The sequence below is a fragment of the Solenopsis invicta genome, chromosome 1, assembly GCF_016802725.1.
Source record: "Solenopsis invicta isolate M01_SB chromosome 1, UNIL_Sinv_3.0, whole genome shotgun sequence".
NCBI classification, from domain to species: Eukaryota; Metazoa; Arthropoda; class Insecta; order Hymenoptera; family Formicidae; genus Solenopsis; species Solenopsis invicta.
Window position 1 is genome coordinate 7,260,575 of NC_052664.1, and position 26,611 is coordinate 7,287,185.

Here is a 26,611-nt window from a genome sequence, read left to right on the forward strand (position 1 = left end):
GTGTATAGTAAAGGAGTATATTTAAAATTGAAGAGGTATATCTAATTAAAAACTTTGAAAAAATCGATTTTTGTTTAATCCGAGGGGAAATTCACAGCCGGCATTGGTGTACAAAATTTCGGCAGTGGACTGCCGAAAAAAGTAAGCAGTGACCTATAATATTGACGGCATTGTCGTCAGTGGTTGGGGAGTGGTGAGCTCACTTCAGAGTCGGTTTTTCGATCATGGGGTTGAGCACAAAAATTTTTTCTTGCATATTCCGAAAGTACATAAATAAAAGAATATTTTAAGCCTATAATCAATTTCATAATTGCTTTCATTCTGGTAGTTTACTCTTGTACCTGAACGGTGGGGTGCTCACTTCAGGGTCGGTTTTTCGATCACGTGGTTGAGCACAAAAATTTGGTCTTGCATATTTCGAAAGCACATAAATAGGAGAATATTTTAAGCCTATAATCAGTTTCAGAATTGCTTTCTTTCTGGTACTTTACTCTTGTACCGTTAATGTGTATTCGTACTTTCGGGACGATTTTCTGATCGAAGAGATTGAGTACGAACATTTATTTATATATCGTTGGAAAGCACATAAAAAGCACTTAATTCTAGTGTATTTATTTTTTTTTTTATTAATTATTTATATGAGTTGGTGCTGGCTTAACGTTAAGCTGGCACCCCCACCTTCAATCTCATTTTCCTGCTAAACCGCTCGAGCACAAAAATTTCAAATAGGGTACATAATTAGCACATAAAAAGCACTTAATTTTGGCATAAGTGGCGTTTCGATTTTTTGTGGTGGGGGTGCTAACTTAACAGACATTGTTATTTTTAGTATTCTATTGTTTGAAGTTAGGTATACCTATGCATAAGACATCACATAATAATGTGCAATTACATTAAAATGTATAGAATTTTTAAAGAATGTTTAAAATTTATTTTGATTACAAACAAATACAATATCAAGGTCATTATTTTGATTATTTTTATTATTATTTTTAGTGTTCCATTGTTTGAAGTTATATGCATAAGACAGCACATAATAATGTGCAATTACATTAAAATGTATAGATACAGTTCGTAAATAAAATTTTTGGAAGTTTTTTGTATAATTGTGTAGAATACTTCGGAAAAGCTTTAGAATTCTTGTGCAGGCATTGGCGTATGATAATGGGCACGCGGTAGTGTTCATAATTGCATGGCATTGCCTTAATTTTAATATAGGATTGACGGCATTGTAGGCATTGACTAACAATAAGCATTGTCGGCAGTGTATAAAAATGTCGGCAGTGTTTTACAGCAATGCCAAAAATCGGCATTGGTGTACAAAATTTTGGGTTGTGAATTCCCCCTCGGTTTAATCATATTTTCTTAAAGTATATAATGTTAGAAATATTCTCTCAACATTTAAAATTGATCCAATGTATTTTGACGGAGATACACAACCTTAAGTATGTATACGTCCGTAACGAAGCACTCTGAGCAGTCTAGCGCGGTATCTGTACGAAGGACGAATATCTATTGTTTGTTATTAAAATATATACTTGCATTAGTAAATATGAAGGCTCTTCTAACACATTGTAACATTTAATTCAATGAACGTTGAAATCAACAAATGCAAAAATCGGAGACGCTAGCAGTAACAATTCAACACTTGAAACTTTAAACTCAAAACTATGTTTTTAAAATTGGTAACCACAATATTTCTAAAACCACTCCACTGATTAATCTGAAATTTCACGTGATTTTTTTAGACATGTAAATCTAGTATTCAATTTAAAATTTTTTCCAATACATACTTTTTTTAATAAAAAACCAAAAAATATTTGGTTTTTTTGCGAAAATTGAATCTTCAACTTTGCCATTGTGTCATAATTTAATTTTTCAAAATATCGCTTGTTTAAAGACTAAATCAATTCATATATGCATACAATTTTTTTTAAAAAGTCACGAAAATTTATCTTTTTTTACCCTCTTAACTAGATAATGCTCTTTAAAGAAGATCGCGATATATTCAGGATAAAAGTTTCAGGAAAAAAAAGTCGAGGTTGTAACTAACGTTTTATTTGAGAACTATGCTGAAAGAGATGTCTTTCATGTTTGTTTCAAAAATCTTTTCATATAAGTGACTATTAGTTTTAACACATGTTTTTCCCAGTAAACTGCATTCGGCTGTAATCATAAACTACTAGAAAATAGAAATCTTTAGGAAGACCACGTGAGTTTATATAAAATTTTGTTTTATTTAAGTAATATCAAATAATGTCTGCAGAGTTTATAGCATTTTTCTACATATTTAAAATCTTCCTTTCTTAACAAAAATACTTACTGCAAATGCTGCAGTGTTTCTCGTCGGAACCATCACCACATCCATCCCGGCCGCTGCAAGTTATTGCATCGGAACGACATCTTCCATTATCGCATCTGAATGGACAATATCTCGCGGTGATTCGACCGCGATTGCGTGTCCTGCATGCTTCTCTGGGCTCATCGCTGCCATCCCTGCAGGAAACCACTGCGTTGCAAAATTCATACGCCGGCAGACACTGGCCATTGTTGCATCTGAAAGCACCTTCGGGACATTCTGCACAGATTGAAAAAAATCACATGAAAAATAAAAATAAATTTTAATTCAGGGATATATGGAATATGTAAGGCAAAACATGCATTTTTATTTAAAAAATAGAATACGAGTATACGAAAGCAATTATGATAAAAGACTATCTGACTTTGTTAAGAGATCCTTATCTCCACTTTAATTCATAAAAAATGACAAAATGCATGCGATCATGAGCTTATGATTTCTAATAACGTTTTTATTTATTAATAACTTTCAATCGTCTTTTTACTCAAGTTTCTTTGCAAAAAAACTTAAGAATTTCTATTAATCTTATTTATTTATTAATAATTTTTAACAGGCCAGTAAACAAAAAATTATTTCTGTAATGTTCCCATTAAGACAACATTTATCAAATTATATGACGAAATCTTGCATACAAATTATACGATAATCAGCAATTATGTAGATATATTTACAAAAATAGAGGTAGAAGTATTGACCTTTTATAAAATATTGATAATTGTTTGTTCAATTAATTTGGAAATCGTATTTCGCTAAAACTATAACAATATGGCGAATCATCTCACAAGGAACGTTGGACAACCCGCATATTTCAAAAATTCTGAAACTTTGTGTACAAATAGAGTTCTTCCGTAACACAAAAATGTTTTTGATTGGACCCAGTTTTCATTTTTAGAGGGCAAAACGCTCTTTTGACAAAAATCGATTTTTTCCTTTCCAAGCGAATATCGTCAAAACTATAAGAAATAGAAAAAAATGTTTTGAATGAAAGTTGAATGGTTCAAAGAGTACTGTTTACGTCGAGACAAATTTGCGACGTATTTGCTGCGTGACTGAGTCGTACCTCAAACGAGGCACTGAGTGAGAGCGGTAAAGAATTTGTGTGACACAAATTTTAGCTGACAGAAAGTAGTTATATTTCACACTCAAAAATTTACTTTTATTGCTTGCGAAGCATTTGAATCTAATAACAAACTTAGGCGGAATGCGCACTAACACAAGTGAAAAAAGGTTTAAAACCTTAAAGGCGAAATTTGGCGACCGCGCTGTGCGACTTCGCGCCTTCTCTCGATAATCGCACCGCGAGACCTCGAATATCAGAATTTAGCAAAATACTCGCCGGAGCACTTGTGCACTCTGGGAGGCAGGGTTACTATAAATGACTATCACTCGCGATCGGCACGACTACGCTTACGATTTAATCCAAGCAAAAGCAATTATACTTCGCAAGCCGGCCGGTGGAAATAGCGGGGTGCCTTCTATGGAGACGATCATGAGCACAGCGCGTGCGAGCGTGAAACGGAGATCTTGAGCGAGTTATGCAGTCTCATACCAATCGGAAATCTTGGTCTTTTGATTAACGGTCTTGTTAATCCACGCGACGGAGATCTTTAACGCGAGACGGCGGAAATCTTGACCACGTGGCTGTTCTCGCGTGCGAGCGCTCGATTGCGTGCTTCTATGGCGTAGTTTGCTCGGCTCCGGAATTCTGGAGCATGATCTCTCACGTTCGACACTTCGGCGTGCATTTAATTACGAATCACGATGATGATGTTCATTTCACACGTGCGCCTCACCGAGGCCGCCGCCGATCACTCTTAAGAGATGGAACAAGCACGACATGACTGTCTTTGCAAAAGATGGAGACGACAATGGCGCCAGTTTTGGCTACTATTACATTCAATTTCGTAATCCTAGCGTTACGATTGGGCGTGACATCATCCTTGCCTAGATCGCAAGGGTGATCTATTGGTCGGCGATCGGCTGCGCAAGCGGGTGACGAGTCGCACAGTCTACTGATAGCGCCACATGATCGTGGCGCTGCACAGTGGACTGAACAAACTACCAGTTTAGTGGATAAAATCTTTTCTTGGTCAAATTTTTTATGACATACGGTTCCAATTAACTTGTAGACATGTCAGAATATTTTTTTAATGTATTAACACTATCCGGTAACCTATTAAAAAAAGATTTCTTAATATATGAATGCATCGAAAAAAGTTTAAACAGGCTAGAGTTTTAATTTCTTTCTTTTTTCAAACACGTTTAGAATTTGTCTTAAATCTATTTAAAAAATTTCTTTAAGGATTTTCAAAGATAAAATTTTACAATAAAATATACATTTTCAGTAAAATATATTTCTTTATAATTTATATATTAAATTTAATACTGTATATAATATAAGCCTGTTCAAAGTATGTAAATAAATATACATATTTATTAGGGACTTACATTTATTCGTCGTCATTTGAATCAGTAATTTGTTCGTTATTTTTTAGGTTAAGAAAAGCAGAAATTTCTGAATTCAAACATCCTTTTCTTGCAGAAAGTGATCTATACGAAAATATTAGCGGATCTGAGGATATCAAAAAGATATGCATTAAATCTTCATTCGTCACAACTCTTGACATTTTCAGAGTAAATTTCTCACGGAATGCCCTGAAATCTTTGTTACCCTATTCTTGGGTCTCTTTGCTTAACATTCCAATAAGGAGCAAGAACACCGACAATACATCCGAACTATGTATGAGTACTTTATGTATTGATGCTGGCGTTGTATATCAAGGATATTCTTTTACATATAAACATGCGGTGTCTAATGCGTAATTTTGAAACGCACTCGCATTGACAGCATATCCACAGGATAATGTTTTCAATATAACGGCGCATCTAGAAATGAGGTTTTTATTTATGTGTATTATATCTGCAGACTTAGCTGAATTGTCGAAGAAACGGCGAGCTAAATTTCCATCGTGCCTTTTCCCTGAATAACAATGCCAAGGAGCAAACCCATTTCAGAGTGGAAACGATCCTTAATATATGCTTGTCTAGCCTCTATCTGAGCCTTCGTATGTTTTGTCTTCTGCCATAACTTTGTATCCAATTTTACTGAGACGTTATATAACCATTCAAAAAATTGAATGTAAGCATGAAGAGTTAAAAGACCAAATTCGCAAACGCTTCTATCAATTTGTCTCTTCATTACTTTATTGATATCATTCATGTCCGCAGGAGTAACACCACATATGTTATATTTTTGCGACAAATTAGTATTAGTTAAGACATTACATGTCTTCCCATCAATCATCGTCATGCATAGATCATGATGGACAGTTAAATGAGATATGCCTAGAATATCTATTTTTGATGCGACTAATTCATTGATTTTTGTGTCCATGTTTTTTTATCATTCATATTATTTCCTTTGTTTTTTTCACAAATTCTAACTTTATTGCTCTGCAATATCGGGTGGAGGAAAGCCGAGGATTTTGCCACAAAATTATCTTCTTTGCACTGACTTCTGGAAGAATATAAAGTTGAAGAGGCATTAAACGGGTCATAAATAAATTGCCATCCGATTGCGGCTACTGTAAATCTGTGAAGATTTGTTTATAAAGCGAATGACCGGCACTTCCGTCACAACTCCACTTCGAGATTAAGTATAAATTATTACACATGTTCTCTGGTATTCGCAGTAAAACCTCGGCTTGTAACTGAACTATTCGACGAACAGTGAGATCTAATAATGCACGCAATTCAATTTCTGACTTTGTCTCTGTCGGATAGATTTTTTTGGTTGATAGCATTCTGTTTTAGCTTTACGTATTTTTTTATAAGGATAAATATCTGCTCCACGAGATTTTGCTTGAGTCCATAATACTTGATAAGAATATTTTGTTAATACAGCTTCAATTATCAGAGCTAATGCTTCTACAGGTTTATAAAAAGTGACATTATTATTTTTCTTAGCAACACTCCAAGCCTCATTAATTTTTTTTTGAGCGCGAAAGCGTTGTCATAACTGCTTCCTTTATCAATTTCGCCTCTAAAAATTTTCCGTCTAAACGTAATTTTTTTCTGCAACATATATTAACTGTTCAGTACTATTTTTGTTACAAATTTCACTAATTTTCCGCTTCTTACTTCGTTTACTGCACAATCCGAATTCTTTTTGCGGTCGACCACCTTTAATTGAGATGATATAGAATTATTACCTGAGATTGAAATTGTAATAATAGTATCGAGCCAATTTGAATTATTTTCCATAAAACGTTTTTTGTTTCGATTAGAATCCTCCCATTTCTTCTTAATTTTAAAATAATATTTTCGCATCTCAGATTTTATACACGTACTCAAAACATCCATACACAATATACTTTTGATGAAAAGATCTGCAGATTGATACCGCGAATTCCAGAAGGCTGAAGATGATGACATCAACGCTTCACAGCTGACGTCGCTTAAATTCAAAAGACATTTTCAATTAAAATACAACACCAAAATGAGAAATGTCAGCAAACCACCATAAAAGAAAATTAAGGTGTTACTATAAACGCGAAGCTCTTTCGACTGAAATGCAAGACGCGACAATAGGTTGACAATTGCTTGAAGCAAAAACAAATGACTATCAATTCAGACAACATTCAACCAACAATTGAACGGAACAATTGAACGGAAAGATATTTTCTTGAGCAAAGCACGTATTTCTTGATCGGCACGTATAATAATTTAAGAACGCTACATAATTTTTTGTCCATTAATATAAGTCATTTTTGTAAAAAAATGTATCGATTAAAATATTGTAGTTTTTTAGTTTTTGAAATAAAATATAATATTATTAAAAAATATTATTTTTTATAATCAATGATATTATGATTTCGATTTGATGATTTCGACATGGAATCAACGTCGATTTCATTATCATTTCTAATTGAGTATGATTAAAGTGTATGACATTCAAATAAAGAAAAAGCTTATGCTGGTCAAAACGAATCTTAGTGCTCAAAATTTCTTAGAAGATTTTATATACATTTTCTAATGCTCCCGAAATAGAAAATGTATATAAAAACATCTAGGAAATTATTTGAGCACTAAAACCCGATTAAGCATTAAGATATTATACTTTTTTTGCATTTACCATCTAAACATGTCATGTGCGCGATGTGTTTTTTTACAAAACGCTATGTCTCTCTACAAAAAAATTAACTTTTCTCAAAAAAGAGCAAATGAGAGCAAACGTGCTTTCGTTTTTACTTTGAGAATAATATTAGCTTTCTATTTATAAGAAAAACAGAGCGGGGTCTTACAGGACTTTTTTCCCAAGAAAGTTTATAATATTGCTATGTGCATTAATATAACAGAATAGAATTTTTTTTTTACTTCTACTCGATATTCTAAATTATTTTATAATTTTTGAAAAAAAAGGTTTGATGAAACATTAAAAAATTAAAGTTTCTTTATTGTTAATGTTTTTCAGAATTGTCAAACAATCGTATTACTACTACAATTCATAAAACGTTTTGCAGTCTCTTACAATCTCGGACTTAGAGCCTGATTTTACCATTATTCTGACGATGGTTCTTAATATAAAATCAATTTTCATACACTTTAAACATTTCTACATAACATTATAGCAGTCAGAAGTTCTTACAATAACTTTCATTTTTGAGGTCTTGTCCACTGAAACAGGGCTTTGGTCCCACTGTGCGCTGATAAGTGCTACCGCTCGATGGAGCACTCCGATGCTTCTGCAGCAAAGACAGAGATCGCAAGAAGCATCGCTCCTTGTCGAATCCCGAACGGGCATACCGCCCGCCTCAAAACGACAGTTTCAAAATGTATGCTAATGACGAAAAGCGACTTAATTTTAGAGAAGATAACGCTAAATGCGGTTTGAGGCGCGTAAAATAAGGGATCCGACTTCGACAAAGCCTAATAAGGAGGCCGCCCGTCACCCAAACTATGACAAATTAGCCCAAACTATGAAGCCCAAACTATGACAAATTAAAACTATTTATCTACGTTAGTATTTATTTTGTAATATTATCTAAAAGTTTGAGTTTTTAATTGGTTTAGGATACGTTCTAATTGTCTTTGGTGATGTAGTAGAATTCTTTAGATGAAAATTTTCTTTCTTTTTAGTTAAAATAAACTCTGGTATGTTTGAAATGTTCTTGAGTACAAGTTTTTGATTGGGCAACCTCGTGTTTTTCTTTCCGTTAAGATTCTCATTATTTCCTGGATTTATAGATTTCATTGAGTTATCCTTGACGACTTTAGGAGAATTGGTATTCTTCAAGAGCGCCATTTCATTTGGGGATTGATACGGTATTCTGGGGCCAATAAATTCTTTACAGTTGTCTCTTTGAAAATTATAGAACTGGTTGGAATTAATTAGCCTAACTGTAGAATGGCTGTCTTCCTTTTGTACGGAAGGAGAACTTTAATTCTTCTGTTTTCATGCTACTTCGTTGAACGTATTGTATGGTTTAGATTGAAGGGCAGGAAATTTTTCAATACCGGAACTGAGATTTCTTTTGACTTTAGAAAACACTAGCTTTTTAACATCACACATAGCAATATTTTCATAAGCCACGAGTTTTTTAATTTCATATTCTTTGCAGAAAACCTAGCACTTTCTATCTGTGGACTTGTGGTCTTTCTTGCAATTTGCGTACTTTGGAATGTTCGTATTGCAAGTCTCACTATGTTTGACCTCATCGCACATGCTACATTTTGCCTCTCTTTTACATACTTTACTCGCATGACCAAGACCAAAACAATTGTAACAAGCAATTGGTAACATCAAGAAAGGTTCAATGTTTATTTTAATTTTATGTAAGAATACTTCTCTTGGTAGATTTTGGCCAAAGAAAATGATCACGACAGATTTGCTAGCCAGCCATTTACAGTCTTCTTCCTATCTATTCGGGTCTCTATTTCTCTTGTTAAATCTTCTGACGTTTAAGACTTCGATTTCCGACTCGATAAACTGTTTTATCTCTTCATCTGATATATCCTCATCGATTCCTTTAACTAGGCCCTTTTTAACCAGTCTAAAACTTGGAAGAAATGCTCTCAATTTATTATTTTCTATAAGTGGATTTTCACTAACGAGTTAGCATCATGAGAGTATTTGAAATTGATTTCGACTGTGGATTTCGTTTTGTTACTTATATATATATATATATATAACGTTGGAATATTTATTACATTCCAACTTTTCAATTTTAAAAGGGCTTAGAATTTTGCTTTGTCTTAATCCGCTTCCTTCGGTAGAGAAAGTAGGACGAACCCACACTGTGTAGGGGCCCTGATTATTTTTTTAAAATAGATTATGTTATTAGGCGGTGACTTACTGTATCCAGGATTTGAAGTTGCATTTTTTACTATAGTAGAATTTGCGGATTTTATTGACATATTCTTTTTGTTCACAACATCTTGCTTAAATGACTCATTTTTCCTTTTATCATTGGCAGTAACTAGTGACCATTCCATATCCTCTATTCCACTAGGGGTCTTGAGAGGATCCATACTTCCCGATTTATCAGATCCCCCTCCCCCCTTGTAATCTCAGGGGAGAGTTGAGCAGGAACCTTGTATTTATTTTCTAACTTTTTCTTATTTTTCTCTTTTGAATACAAGTATTCAAATACTAAGTTGTAAAAGAGTGTTCTTTTTTTAATGAAATTCTCTTCTGTAATATTGATTTTTATTAAAAATTGAAGCTTTTAAAATTGTTGGAAACCATTTCAAAATAATATTGCCAACAGCAAATAATCTCTCTTATTTTAAGAGCTTAACTTGATTTGAACTGTAAAAGTTTGGTATTTCCTAAACATATTATCCATTGAACGAAAAAGGATTTTATGCAATAAAACCATTCCCAGCAAATACAAAGTTACCGTTATGTAAATGTTAATTGTAATTTTTCACTCAACAATGTAAATGTCTTATAACGAATATATTATACGATAACATTGCTGAGTGGAAAACTACTACTAACATTAATATATCGTTAATTTTGTATTTTCTAGGATTTTCTAACATTAGAAAAATTTGTTAAAATATAGCGTTTTTTATATTAAAAATGTTTCTGGTGGCTTTTTTTATTATGAGTAATAACAAAAATTATGTAGTTGTATAAGAAGTAACGAATCTATCCAGTCATAAATTAGAAAATCGCGCTTTAAATACATAAAAATGACGAAAACAAGAGAAAACGTTATATTTTTTAAATCAGAAACGTGATATTCCTTAAGATGTTTGTTAATGATGCTTGATGATGATTTCTGTTCCAGTGGAGAATAGAAAATTTATCAGAAACAGTTACGAAATGGTCTTTACAAGCAAATGTAACCACAAAAAATAGCCAGAAAAGGTGAAAAAAGTGGTTTATAGGGTATTTAAAGGTGTTGTCAAGGAACAAAAATTCTGAAAAAAATCAAGGGTGTAATTTTTATGAAAATGCAGCTATGATTAAAATATAAAGGTAGCAAGTCTTGTGAGAGTTGTGATATTACAATTTGATATTTTTTTGGCTTGTAAGATTAGAATTTTCTGTCAAAATAAAAAACTAAAATTTGTTATTATGTGTCTGAATCATATCTAATACCAATTAAAATTTCAAATTAATTCATTAAAAATTTGCACAGTAAAAAATTATTTACTGAAAAATATTTTTTTTAAGATTATGGACGATAGGAAAAAGCCCGAGACTTGAAAATTTAGGAAGCTTAGTTTTTTTTAATGAAAAAAGAATGGGTTAAATTTCATACAAATCCATTGGGGGGGATTTCGACCTTCCTTATTCGGCTAGACCTTCCTTATTCGGCTTTAAAATAATATAATTTTATTATTTTGTAGCGTTATAACATAAAAGATATTTTATTACATAAAGGTTGGGTGCATTTTTATGTAATAATAATATATCTTCCAAGAGAATGAGGCCAGTATTTGGAATTCATACATTAAAAAATAGAGAATGGAATAAAGAGTGGATTATGCCTACGGGGGAAACTATTATAAAAATAAGCGTGCCATGCTAATCTACCTCATAACAGATGATGTAAAAATTTTATCATTTTCTTAATAATTACTTTTTCCAAAAGTTCTAAAAGTTTACCAAGAAATGGTTTTTAGAGGTGAAATCAGTCATAAAGCGATTTTTAACTTTTCCCGCTATATCTCGAAAATATAAAAAAATGTTTTATAGAAAAATTTGACAATAAAATTATCTCTATTTATTCACGTCAATAATAGTTTTTTAGAAAAATTCTTTAAACAATTATTTTGTTTTATTTTAAAAAATAATTATTTTGTTTTAATGTTATTAACGTGAATGAATAGAGGTAATTTTATTGTAAATCTTTTGTATAAAACATTTTTTGTGTAAAATGTATAAAACATCTCGAATAGTTTACGAGATATAACGAAAAAATTTAAAAACCGCTAGACACATGAGGGATAATTTCACCCCTTAAAACCGTATATTGGCAGCAACTAATGTTTTCTAAAATCATCTAATTATGTTACCTAAATGTACGTAAAGTTTCATTAAAATTGGGTTGTGACACTTCGCGATGTTCCCTTGTCCGTATCATATACATAAATAATAAATACAGCACGTTTGGGCCCAGACTTAGAAAATTTGACAAGTAAAATAATCTCTCATATTTCAATGTAATATTAAATTGAAATCGTAATATATTTAATTATACACTTTCCTCAAAAATATTGAACCAAATTGTTTGATAATATTATTTTGTAAAATTGTATTGTAATGATATGTTCTGATGCCACCCACATCAATTATGATACCCGTTACTTTCTGTTCGAAAAAAAGTATGGTTACTGTCAGTAAAAATAATGCTGGCAGAAGTGAAAATAACTAGCGTTGCATATTATTTCTTCCAGCAGTAAAACCAATTAGATGATAGATATAATCCCAAATGATCCGAAACGTCAGAAAAATTATTTTTAGATTAAAAATTGCGGACAATTCAACGTTACCGCAAGCTTGTAACATTGCAGAAATTTTTTACAGCTTCCAATAATCTTACAATATTTTAATGTAAAATTTATGCAATATGTTCTTGCAATCTGTTAGTACTGTATGACTCGGTATGATTCTAACTTTTATTTTTTAAAACAAATATATTATTAATTAATATTACTAAAATATAAATTATTATAATAAAGTAATACTATTATGAGCACAATTATACACTTTCTCTTGTACATATATAATATACTATATTTGTTGCTTCATTGAATAATTTTAAATCAAATGATTATTCCGTTTATCATGTAGACAGATACTTTTGTACAAATATTTCCATTATTTTTAATTTTTCACACATAAAAAACCAATTACACATTTATTTTTAAACCTAATAATTATCTTTCTGACATATCGGATTATTTGAGAAAAATGTAGAATATATTATACAAGTACCAAAGAAAGTGTATGTATAATCGTGCTCATAATGCATATCACTTTATTATAATAATCCATATTTTATTAATTATTAACATAATATTTGTTATAAAAAGTGAAAGCTAGAATCATAACCCAGTACTGAAAGATTGAAGAAACATTGCATAAACCTTACATTGAAACATTATAATATTATATGGAAATTGCGAAAGATTTCTGCAATGTTACTACAAGCTTGCAATAACGTTGAAATGTCCACAATTTTAAACCTGAAAATCTTTATATTAATTTAGACTACAGTCTGTTAAATAAGAACGTGGTCAGCCTTATTCATAACTGGTAAAAGTATCGCTCTCAATTTTTTGTAAACCGATAGATGAAACCTTTGTCTTCAATGCATTTTGAAGAAAGATTCGTTGTTGTTGATCTTTTATAAGAAAAACGCATTAAGCGCCATGAGTGCCAAATACGCGACGCGCTACGAGGCTGTCGACTGGTTCTGGTGGAAAAAACGTAACCAAACTCATTTTCGAACAGACTATATGATTTCCGAATGTTGCATCATCAAGTAAGGGAGATTTAAACGTAAAACAAAGCAAAAAAAAATAAAACAAAATAATACATTGCAAACAAAGCAATAATAAACTTTGAAAGTGTGATTTTAAGTTTTTTTTTTTTTAAACTTGTGAATATTTAAATTTATTAAATTTGAACATGTTTTTTTTATAGTGAATTTATACTAAAAAGGACACTTTAAACTTTAAAACTACAACCTCCGATATGTTATAAATATATTGTTTCTTCAGCATATGATATTAAAGGCACTTCGATGTCTAATTCTTTCATCATTACAATTTGTAAACACTTTTCCTTCAAAAATATTATATCTAATCGATCAACAGTATTATAATATGAATCAATAATGCCATAATGCCATCTGCTTGAATCTGCTGGCATTACGAGGTTTTACGGGCTTCAACGAGCAGTAAAGGAGGGTTTCCCAATCGTTCTATGGGCGGAGCCTGCGCAAAACGGACGATTTTTCGTTTGATGCATAGAATTTTTTCTCACAAGGGAAACCTTTCAAAGGCGATCTCACCGATTTTTAAAAAATTTCATGTGTAGTATTCACTCACACCTTTACTGTAGTAAAGCCGTTTATCGTACAATTTAGGCATTCTTGAGGAAATGACAATTAAATATTTCCAGCATTTAGTACCATTACAGAAAAATGATTACCGAATAAACAACGTAGCGTAGGGCGTTAGGACTGGTACGCTTGGGGTCCCAGATTCGATCCCCGCGGATGAATCCTTTTTTTTATTTAAATTTTATATTTTTTAATTTTTCAACGAGCAATTTCTTACTTATTTTTATAGCACTTTTTAAGAACAATTTACTATAAAAATCTTGTTGCTCTTTTTCATTTGAAATACTCATTGACGGTCCCGGAATATCCATATCGTCAATAAATAAGCACAAATATCTTTGGGAAATTCACATTTGTCTAATCCAAAGGACGACTGTGACGAGACGGTGTTGCTTTTGCTTATTTTAAGTTTCGTATACCAGCTAACACAAGGTCTAGACAAAAAAAGACAACAAAATCGTTTTACTCGAAGTTCGTTGTAGATATAATGATTTATTAACATTTATTTTGACCTTCTTAGAAGAGTCATTGTAAATTTTTCTTGCATATTTTTTGTGTTTATGAGAAATTTTAATTTTATTAATAATAGAAGAGCATTTTTAATTCCTTGATTTTTTAAAATAATATTTTATATTAAATAATTAAAAACGTCTTAAAAATTATAATTGTTATATTGGGTGTATCTTAAAACGCGCCCACTAATTATATAGCGTCATTCCTTGCTAAAAATTGAGTCAAAAAGTTCTGAACCATTTTTTTCTATAATGCTTAATAAAGCAGTAATTTTTAAGTAAAGTTAATCCAATCAACGCCTTTAAAAGACATGCGTCGGTGAATTGCGCGTAGTGCGAAACACAGGCAACTAGCAAACGACGAGCTGGACGAGCACTCACGCACACGGGAAGCATCCATTTAGACACAATATATAATTGGATATTATACACAGCTAATCACGGCTGGTGTCTAGTAATATTCATTTGTTCAAGCGCTGTGAGTGGTTTGTGTCCAATTGAACTGTGTCCAAATGGATGCTTCCTTACGCACACTACAAAGCGTACCACGTCGACGTCTTAATGCCTTACACTATGTCGCTTATTCGATAATCATTCTTCTCTAACGATACTATAGGTGCTGGAAATAATTAATCGTCATTTTCTCGAAAATGTCTAAGTTGTGCAATGAATGGCTTTACTACAGTAAAGATGTGAGTGAATACTACATACCCACAAAATTTTATAAAAATCGGCGAGATCACTTTGAAGGATTCCCTTTGTCAGTGAATTGAGTATAATTGTTTTATTCCACATGAGTTTTCGACTTTCCATGCAAAATGAAGTATATAAGTGTTCTCTTCTACTATAGATTTTTTGTTTTTCAAGTGCTATGCCCGTTATCGAGTTGGGGCTATCATATTTGCAATTATCACTTTGTTTACAACTGCTTTAAAGAGCTCACTAGACAAAAAACTATACCATTGCCTCAGATTTTTTAGCCACAAAATTCTACCCGCGCCACAAATTCTTCTTTGTATGATCACATAGAAAAACTCATATTTTTTTGGATGTTCCATTATATGTCCAAAGTATAATATTCGAGTTATTTTCTCTTTATTGTTTTTAAAATTTCTAACTTTCTTCTTATTCTCGCCGTAACTTCCGTGTTACGCACATGCTCCTTTTAGTTGATGTTTGGCATACGGTGATAACGTCACATCTTGAAGGCCTCTAATTGTTTTAGTGCTGTCTCCGTAAGAATTCATACCTCCATATCATACATCAGAGCCAAGAAAACGTAGCAACACAACCGCCTTTAAAAAGACAGCATTTTTATTCTAAGATTCAAGTTAAGATTTCGGCAACTTAATACTTTCTAAATCTTGAAGAATGCTACCGTAGCCTTCTCCTTTGCGACAACAGACTTCTAGCATATGATTCCAATCTTCTTCCAGCGTAGTTACCAGGTATTGTCTTCCTGTTCGGTTTCTATCTTAATGCCACTGACTGATCGTAAATTTTAGCCACTATCATATACTTACATCAGTCTTTTTGATATTAAGCCTGTAATCTTTGCAGATATGATACGATTCATGAATCGTTGCAAACCTTTGCTGTTTGTCATTAAAGCGATGCTGGACCGCTCTCTATACGTGCATATTTTTGGACACTCCAATCTCTTAATTGACTTTATAGATCTCAAAATCCTTCTCCACAATTAAAGTAGTGACAAAAACATACATCGGAAACTATAATTTAATTACGTAATTTGTTACGTCTGGCAGATAAAATCTTTTCATTTTTTCGCGCCGTCTCTTTTAGACTTGTCCAGCAATAGCGAATTAAATTTGGAAGCACCCTTCGACCAATTAAATAAAACCCACGCGGACTTCATAATTCGCTATCGATACACTTCTAATAAAATTCTCCTACCAGTACAAAGCGCGAAGTCGAGAAAAATCATAGTACGGCCCTATGCAAGCCCCGTGTCGCGCAGTTCCCGAGACTATCTAGAAACGTTCCGCGTATAATCTTCGCGGCATCGCGCAAATTATAGGCGCGAGCCGCGCGATTGCGGAGCAGTGCGGGCCCCTAAGGACTATGCGTTACAAAAAATTATTGCTCCAAATTTTCCGCGAATCTGAGGAATTGTCCCGCAACACCTCTTGCTCATATCCTTGCCTATATAAGGAGCGAAATCGGAGCTCCAAAGTTCAGATCCGTCTTGTTGGTTGAGCGAGATTTGCTGCACGGTGACCGCCAAAACACAGATTTCCACGTACGGTCGCACCGACGGGTGGGTTTTATCCCAGGCAAAGACGTTGGTCTTCGGGATAGCCCCTGTCGGATGCCTTTTCCTACTCTACCATCCCTTCTTTCTCCCTATCAGAGACTCAGAGGGTTGAACCACGCCAAGCATTAGGTTGAGTGTAGCCTCTCCCCCCTCCCTTCCCTCCCTCTCCACCCCCCTCTCTCTCTCTCTTTCTCTGCGATCACGTGGGTACCGTCACTTGCATGCTTGCTAGCTTCGCTTTTTTGAGCTTGATTTCTGCTGCTTTCTGCTCTCCGGGGCGCTTCTATCTGTCAAGGGCTTTCTTTCTTGATCTATCTGTCAAGGGCTTTCTTTCTGACTTGACACCACACTATTGCGGTGAGTATCTGCCTCGCTTTTCGGAATTCTCTTGTTGTTTTCTTGGCTCTTTCTACTCTTGGAAGTTATAGGTCTCTCTTTGCGGCATTCTGCTCCTGCGCCTGCGCCTTTGGCCTGAGTGATTCCGGCGTTCCGCTACCAATCGCCGGTGAGCGCGTGCCCGAGCGCGTTCTTAAACCCATCAGCTTTACGATTACAAGTGCGTCCCGCAACACATCACAGGCCGGCCTAGCAATCTCCAGCCAATCAGGATGCCTCTCATCTGCCGAGTGTGCAGAAGATTTCTGTTGGCGACAACAGCAATCCAATGCGAGCGCGATGCAAAGCACACTTTCCACGTGGAGTGCATGGAGCTCTCCACCGACTCTGCTGCCTCTCCGGATGACATCTTTTGTCCTGTTTGTCAGGAACCCTGCCATTCTCGGCTTTCCACTCTCACACCAAGTGACTCAGCCGCCGTCTGCTCTGCTCCACCGGAGTCCGACTCTGACTCCATTCTCTCCGCACTGCTTTCCAAGATGTCGCGCATCGAGACACAGATGCGAGACCTCTCCACTATAAAGACGCAACTACTAGATCTTGCCATTATTAAGCTTCAACTAGCTGCCCTCGACGCGCGACTCTCTGCTATGTTGGACACTCTTACCACGTCCATCCTCGATCTCAAGGCGCAGCAAGATGCTCTTGGTAAGCGCATGGATACCCTCGAGACGCACGGTCCGCCCGGTAACTGATGGGAGCTCGAGGGAATCGAGGCTAGGCTGAAAACTCTCGAGCGGGCTAAGCTGAGCACGGAACTTATTATCTTCGGTGTCAGAGAACCACCTTCTGGCATTGCTCTGCGTCTCAGGCATTGCTGCTGCCATTGATGTGGAAATCATCCCAAGCGATATAACTTCTTACTTTCGCATCTCTGCCAAAAATGGACGACCTCGCCCTATCATTGTCAAGCTGACCACCTGTGACGCTCGTAACCAATGGATCGCCGGAAAGAGGGCTAGGGGGGTGCTGGATGGATCCGACGTTCCGGGGAGGGACGCCTGCATTGCTCGTCGATAAGAAATGGGCTCATGCATGTTTGGAGACACGTTAACACCCCCCCATCCGTATCCGCGACCGCGCGCACTTGCAATCGCTGATCTCGGGGTGCCCTCTTTGGACGGGGATGATGTCGGACCGTCTTCGAGCGGCACACGCTCCTCCTCTGCGCCTACGAGCGTTGCTGGTCCTTCGCGGCCTCCCTTGGCTCCGCGATCGACCCCTGCGCCGTCGGCTCCACTCGGTCCCCTCTCACGGGGTACCCCTCCTAACACCAACTCGGACGCGGCTCCCTCGACTAGGGTCCTGCGGTCCAGAAAGGACTGACGGTCTGCCCAGGTCGCCCGCCTTCGGAGTACCTGCATCTCTGCTACATGAACTGCCAGTCGCTCCTCCGTCATTTCTCCGAATTCGCGGACTTTTTCCACTGGGAGACTTTTGACATTGTCGCTATGTCGGAGACTTGGCTTAAGCCTCACGTTCCCGACAACTTCGTCTTCCTTCCCGGCTATCGCATCATTCGACGCGATTGCGAGGGGAGGGGGGAGGGGGGATTGGCGTATACATGCGCGGTGACTTCGGCGCTTCTGTCCTTGCAGCGTCCCCTGGTCTCTACAATAGCCAGCCTGAATACATGCTGCTTCGCATTTCCTTAAAGGCTTCCCGTCCTTTTTTTTGCCATCATCTATCGACCTCCTAAAATCGGTCATCTCTCTATTTTCCAAGCAGACTTTGAAAAATTCCTTCCTTTTTTCCGCAATGCCATCATCATTGAAGACTTTAACATTGACATCAACCGCCCCACTCACGACACAGAGCCTCTCTTGGATTTCTGCACCACCAATCAACTTTCTTTGTTCCTTTCAGCAACACTCACCATACCACCACTTCACAAACTAGAATCGACCATTGCCTCATTAGTAGTCTCTCCCTCGTAACGTCTCACCATCAGCTTCCTGTTCCGTTTTTGTCCAACCTTGACCATAACGAGCTTTCATTCGACTTTCACTCACCATCGCCTTCCTCCCTGCCTTGTCACTACCCGCGATTATTCCAGGACCGACTTACAGACTCTTTACAGTCTCCTGTCATCTATTGACTGGCTACGCATTTGCAATTTTTCCTATGTCGATGACATGGATCTCGCCTTCAACTCCTGACCTCTGCTCGCGATGAAATCTTTCCGCTAAAATCATTCATAGCGAGGAGACCCCCCGCTCCATGGATAAATGACACCATCCAAGATCTCTTACGAAGGCGGGACGTAGCTAGGAGAGCTTTCCTCCCCTTTCCCTCGAGGGGGGAGACTTTCGCGTACTGCGCAACCAAGCCAAGTCCGCTATAAAGTCCGCCAAAAACACTTATCTAACCAAAAAGCTCGGCTCGACCTTTAGCGCCGCTCGACTGTGGTCTGATCTGCGCTCTCTGGGCCTCGCTAGCGCTGGAACCCCGTCACGCATCTAAATTTCTCCCAAGAAATCCTGAACACCTTCTTCTCCTCAGCTCACCTTGCCTCACCCGATCCCCTTATCCTTTCGCCTGGCTCTTTTTATATCTCTCCTCCCGACCCACCCCACTCTCTCTCTCCTCTTCCCTGCCTTTCTGTCTCTTTTTCGCTCTTAGCCGATCCTTTCACCTTTTATTTCCTTCATATTACACCCGATACTCTGCTGCGTGCTCTACGCCGCAGCACCTCCAACTCTTCTAGACCTAACGACATCAACCGTCGCTGTGTCTTCTGTTTATTTTTCCTCTTATCCTCGATATTTTCAACCGATCCTTCACTACCTGTTCCTTTCCCTGCTCCTCGAAACTCTCTCACGTTATCCCACTTCCTAAATCCAAGCATCCCTCCAAACCTTCCCATTTCCGCCCTATATCCTTGCTTTGCTTCCTGTCCAAAGTTCTTGAGCGTGTTGCCTTCGAGCAACTCTTCTTCCACCTATTGACCTACAACTTCCTCGATCCTCTCCAAACCGGCTTCCGAAGGGGGCACAGCACACACATGGCTCTCCTGAAGCTGCTAGATGATGTGAGACTGGCCATCGATAAAAGGATCGTCACCTTGCTCGTCCTGTTCGATTTTACCAAAGCCTTTGATACGGTCTCTCACGATCTTCTTCTTCGAAGCTGCGCTTCTTCTGCCTGTCTCCCTCCGCCTGCCAATGGTTGCGGTCCTACCTCACAGGGCGTCACCAACGCGTGCATGGCCCGGACGGCTTCTTCTCGTCTTGGACGCCTATTGCTGCCGAGGTTCCCCAGGGCTCGGTTCTCGGTCCCCTGCTTTTTTTCATTTTTCATCAACGACCTCAGATCCATCCTAAGTTATTGCAACCACATCTTGTATGCGGACGACCTGCAAATTTACATTCATTTTCCACCTGCTGACATCGACGACGCTCTCGCCAAGGTCACAGCGGACATTGCCACAATCGAGTCCTAGGCTTAGAACAACTCTCTCATCCTATCGCTCGCAAAACTAAATCCATGCTTCTGGGGTCCTCTGAATTCATTAACAGCATTCCCTCCTCTTGCATCCAACTACACCTCAACGGTGCATTAATAGAATCAACCGACAAGGTCACAAACCTCGGCATCTGCCTATCCAGTTCTCTCAGTTGGTCGGAGCAAGTACGTGGCACTTCAAGCCACGGAATCCTTGGCGGCTAAAGGCTTTCTCCAACTGCCTCTCCTTGCGCCTCCGTACTCAGCTCGTCACGGCTCTCATCTTCCCCGTCTTTGATTACTGTGCGGCCCTCTTTACTGATTTGACGGGGCAACAAAAATTAAAGCTAAGACGCCTAATAAACTCGTGCGTGCGGTTCATTTACAATTTTCGCAAGGATGAGCACATTTCGGGATACTACGAGAGACTAGGCTGGCTCAACTCTGACAGGAGGGAGTACCTCACATGTTGCCTCCTATTTTTTATCATCCTCAATTCGTCTCCCCCTTATCTGTCTGAAAACTTTCGTCCTCAGCACCGTCCCCTCTCACACCTGCGCTCCTTCGCCTCCTCTTTCCTCGATCTCGCCGTCCCTTTCTGTTGCACGTCCACCTACCAACGTTCCTTTCATTCGACTGCGTGGTCCCTATGAAATAATCTCCCTCCTGCCGTCGGGGAGGCCGCCTCAACTAGCGCCTTTAAGCGCTCGCTCTTCAGCTATTTAATGAGCCGCGGCCGTGCTGCGATGCCTCCCCCCTCGGCTCGCACAGCGTTCATCAACGTTACTCACTGCTAATATTACTATTACTATTGTTATTTGTTTTTGGTTTTTGTTTATTATAGTTTATTTTATTTTTCTTTTGTTGCTTACTATTCTCCTGCAACTTCGTTAGATCTTAGTTTGTAAGTGATATTGTTATTCTCTACGTTCTGTACTTCTGAGCGTCCTTAGAGGGCTTGCCCTAGGCAAAATAAATGCTTATTCATTCATTCATTCATTCATTCATTCTCCCCCCCCTCTCTCTCTCTCTCTCTCTCTCCCCCCGAGCGTCGAAAAAGATTCGCTAACGCGACTCTTTGATGTCTTCTATTTTTCTCCTTCTCTCTTGCCGTCGAGGAAGATTTGCAAACGTAACTCCTCGACTCGTCTTCTCTATAACCAGTGTCTCTCAAATTTTCTGAAATAAATTTTTATCCTCCCAAAAAGCATTTGGACGGACGTCGTCTCCGACCCAACTGATTCACCTCTAATTAATTACTTATTAAATTTAAAATTTTGAACTACTGTAAATTCATGCGAATTAAAGTCTCAGCCTTTTCTCTCTTCATGATTTAAAATATAAAACTCTGTTAATGTATTCTCATGGCAACCAAAACTCAAATTCAATTTGTCAATTCATAAAATGAGTAAGTTAAACAGAATGGGCAAAGAACCTCATTGCGGTTATATGGAATCCAACTGACGCGAATCCAAACAGCATGACTCCTTTATTCTATTAACCCAAGCGATCATTCCTATAATTTCAAGCAATCTTACAAAAATGCGATTTTATCATACAAACGTCCACATGTTGACACTTATTCTACTATTCTGACATTCATGAAACAATTACACAGAAACAGTAACACTTATACAAACACACAAACAAAACAAATTAAATAAGTTTACACGAAACATGTATTTTCATAACAATCTCATGCCAAACGTACGCTCAATCACGCATGTCAAAACTCTTTTTACTTCAATAAAACACTATTAAATTTTCTTAAATTCACTGCTTATTAACCACACAATTATATACCCTCCCAAAATTTCTTCTCTTTCCCGTATAAATAAATTATCGTGTATCTGGGCGTGTTATCGCACGATTCACAGCCACGACTGGTGACAGCTGCCTTAATCTCAAAAACAAAAAGAAGTAAAATCGAACCGAGAGAGAAAAAAAATTACGTCCCGGATTCCAATTTTGCAATCCGCGGACGTAACAAATACAAAAAACAAAAGTAGATTAAAAAATTATTGTTTAACCCTCAGCTAACACACTGGATGTGGTACACCCGGACTAGATATAAAAATACTTAACATTTATAAACCAGTGCTTGCAACGATCTGCACATTTTGGGTCGATTCCTAAAGCGACGCCCACTGCTTTCCCCACTACCGCTCGCCGCTCAAAGGTCGAACTGGAAAATACGCGGCAGGCACTGTGCCGAGCGGTAATGGAGGAAGCAGTGGGCATTGCTTCAGGAATTGACCCGAAATGTGCAGATCGTTGCAAGCACTGTTATAAACCGTACGAGTTAGGAGTACAGGAATTGGGGAATATTTCTATCAATATCGCTGCTACTGATTCTCCATAGCAATCTTCGAGAATCGTATGGAAACTTTACACAGTCGTGTTTTTTTTTTAAGTCACGGGTGCACTACACCCAGTGTGTCAGAAACGTACGTATCGTTAATGAAAAAAAAATTAGATTTATCTTTAACAAACAAAAATAAGTTGATTAACAACATTTTCTATAATTTTTGACTTTAATTTTATCAACGAGAGACTGATTGGTTTCCGCGTTTTGATAAAAAATATCACGATTTCATCATTGCAAAAAACATGTAAATAGCATATGCAATATTTTTATGGGATGTTAGATAAAGCTAGCTTTAATTCGTTCATAATTTATAATTTACTGATTCAAAAAAACGTCGCAAAAATTACATGTGAGATCTAACTGTAGCTCTCATCAAGCTATTTCTGATACATCGTCTCACTTCTTCAACATTGCGAACGGTATTGCGTGTACAAATTGAAAGATTCTTAGATTATACAGACATACCCAAAGTTCAAGATTCTCGCGATTTGTTGGCAAAAAATAAAATAGCCAAACCAAAAAGATGCTCATTATGTCCGTCTACCCTTGATCAATAAACATCGTATAAATGTTTGAAATATGACAAACTGATGTGTAAGCAACATACTGCAAAAATTTGGTGCAAATTTTCATTTAAATAAAGAATAATAAAGTATGTTATATTGTATTTTATATTTTTTTAAGTTATATAACCAAAAACGAATAATTTATTCTATCAATTCATCTTTTCTTCTGTTGAAAAACTACCTAACTTCACCTTGCAGAATAAATGTACTTTTTTTAAAACAATCGAAATAATAATATTTTTCCCTTAAAGTATGTTCAATTACCGTTCAAAAAAAATCCTGGAAAAATCTCTCTAATAGTTTTTTTTTCAAAACTATGAATTTATAAGAAAACCGTTTTTTTTTCGCAAGTACGTTTTATTCTCTCCTGAATATTTCAAATATATTCAGTTTCTCGATTTTTGCACCTATTTATTCTGCTCCTTGAGCTTCTGGCGTATCAATAAAAAAAAATTACTTGAATTCTATGTATTACATACAAAAGTATACGCAATTGAAAATAGTCGGGTAACATACACCCATGTGTAGCAAAATATTGAATCCGCTATAGTGTATCAGCTGAAAGTTAATTATCGGCTTCTGCTGCCGATTCGTGACAACATGTGTCTCACATAAGTTTTAGACTTTGTATGTATGAAATAATTTCCGGCGTGTGAATTAAATAGAAGAACAATACAGCGCTTGCAGAAGATCTTAGAAATTCTAGTATGAGAAAAATAAATGTATGAAAATTGTTTACGTAATTTGCACGCGGAATTGGTGCAAAGAGCAGTAATTGTGTTTATAATAGTTGAGAGATCTTGCATTAGATGGCGCTAAAGTCGAAGAATAAGGACAGATGAGTGCGTTTGACAAAAAGCGCTAGCATATTCCTCTTACTCTTTGCCCCGCGCACGACCACGAGTCGCTCGATTTTCCATCGAAGAATAATCTGCAATACCAACATTGAGTCAGTTCCACTATCAATCCAGTATCGCCTTAATATATCGTCGGCGTGTCTTATTATTTAAACTAATATTAGGCTAATATTATTTATTAGCATACCATTAACTTTCATCCCTTTATTTACGCCAAGTACAGCTTGTCTAAAGTGTGTTCTGAGTAACAAGTGAATATCAGCGATAGCATACAACTCTGTCTGATACTTTTTTGTTTTTTTACTTTGTCTGACGTAAGATTTCTTACTCTAATGTTAGTTTTTTGTTAACAACAGACGTTGGCTATTAAACGTATATCTTTATCGTCAATGTCCGTGGTCTACAACAACTTAATCATCTTTGGGACGGGATCCGATAGCGCACGGTGCAATAGTCCACCAACCAATCATCTTGACTTATCCAACCTAACCAACAGAAAAATTCTAGGCATCGGCAGCTGTGAGTGGTGATGTGCTATCGGTCCCGTGTGCTATCGGGATCCGCCCTCATCTTTGAATGCTGAACTTTATCGAAAGTCTTTTCGATATCTATGAAACAGAAAAACATCGTAGTTGATGTTGCGGCATCAAAGAATATAACGCTGCTGTTGTATTTTTATTAAAAAAGCGACTGAACATCAAGATTCCCTTGTCTCTAAGTAATACATCTTTATAAACTTTGTCTGGTCTTGCTGTCTTTCCGGCCTATCTTACCAACCTAATTGCCTCTTTTATTTCACTTTTGGTGAATGCTGGTCCTCTTTCTGCCACTTGTACGGTCAGCGACAAAAAGGTATTAGCAATACTTTTTTTCGATGAATTTCGGAACTTAGCTTTGCTCATAGAGCGGATGAACGTAACTGGTTAGATCCATAAGTAAAAACCAATTGCTTGGTGATCAGACTGCATTCCAAAACTCATTGAAAAAAAATGTTACAACTTTCTTGCCGCTAACGGTATATTGTTTTTGCCACGTTGCTTGTCTTACCAGGTGTAGAAGTATGAAACCGAAATTTCCTTATAGATGGTGCTAGCCATTAGTTTAGAGATTGTAAGACCGCTTCTGCAGCGCCATCATCTCCCTCTAACAGCTGACGAAGATTTTCAACACACAACAACCCAAGTTCCATACACCAGTATATTTTTCTATAACCTTAAACATGTCGAGTTTTGTGCCTACAAACTACGATTTGCGGACAGCATGGGTTTTCTGTTATCATTTGAAGAAAACTGCTGCAGAATTGCATCGAATGCTCGTCGAAGCTTACGGTGAACATACTCTTGGTAAAACACAATTTTGAGTGGTTCAAAAAATTCAAAAGTGATGATTTTGACGTGAGAAACAAAGAACGTGGAAAACCACCAAAAAAGTTTGCAGACAACGAATTACAAGCCTTATTGGATGAAGATGATACTAAAACTTAAAAAGAACTCGTGGATTAATTGAATGTGACGAAGAAAGCCGTCTCCATTCGTTTGAAAGCTATAGGAAAGATTCAGAAAGTAGGAAAATGAGTTCCGCAGAACTGAATGAAAGACAGCAAGAAAATTGAAAAACCACTTGTGAAATGCTGCTCGACAGATACAAAACAAAGTCATTTCTCCATCGAATCGTGACAGGTGATGAAAAATGGATATATTTTGAGAATCCTAAGCGTCATAAATCATGAGTGAATCCAAGCAAACCATCGACATCCATTGCAAGACCAAATCGCTTTAGAAAGAAAACAATGCTGTGTTTAGTGGAATTAGAAGGGTGTAATCTATTATGAGCTGCTAAAACCTGGTGAAACCGTTAACATTGATCGCTACCAACAGCAAATAATCGATTTAAATCGAGTATTACGTGAAAAACGATCGAAATATGGAGAAAGGCAACACAAAGTCATTTTCTCCATGATAATGCCCCATCAAACACAGCAAAACGGGTCAGGGAAACAATCGAGGCGTTCAGTTGAGAAATACTAACGCATGCAACTTATTCTCCAGACTTGACTCCGTCCAATTATCATTTATTCGCATCACTGGAACACGCTCTCGCTGAACAACGCTTCAATTCGTATGAAAATGTACGAAAATGGCTCGATAACTGATTCGCTTAAAAAAAAAACTGTTTTTTTTTGGAATGGCATTCATAAACTGTCGGAGAGGTGGAAAAAATGTATAAATAGCAATGGAGATTATTTTAAA

General features: G+C 36.7%; 1 protein-coding gene across 1 annotated transcript in view; it reads right to left on the reverse strand.

Annotated features, from left to right (window-relative positions):
• The window catches only part of LOC105198916, a 157,263-nt gene that overhangs the window by 7,581 nt on the left and 123,071 nt on the right, over positions 1-26,611 (reverse strand). The window contains exon 7 of the mRNA XM_039446838.1: positions 2,324-2,578. Coding sequence (XP_039302772.1) covers positions 2,324-2,578 — 255 coding nt within the window. The remainder of the gene's footprint in view (positions 1-2,323; positions 2,579-26,611) is intronic.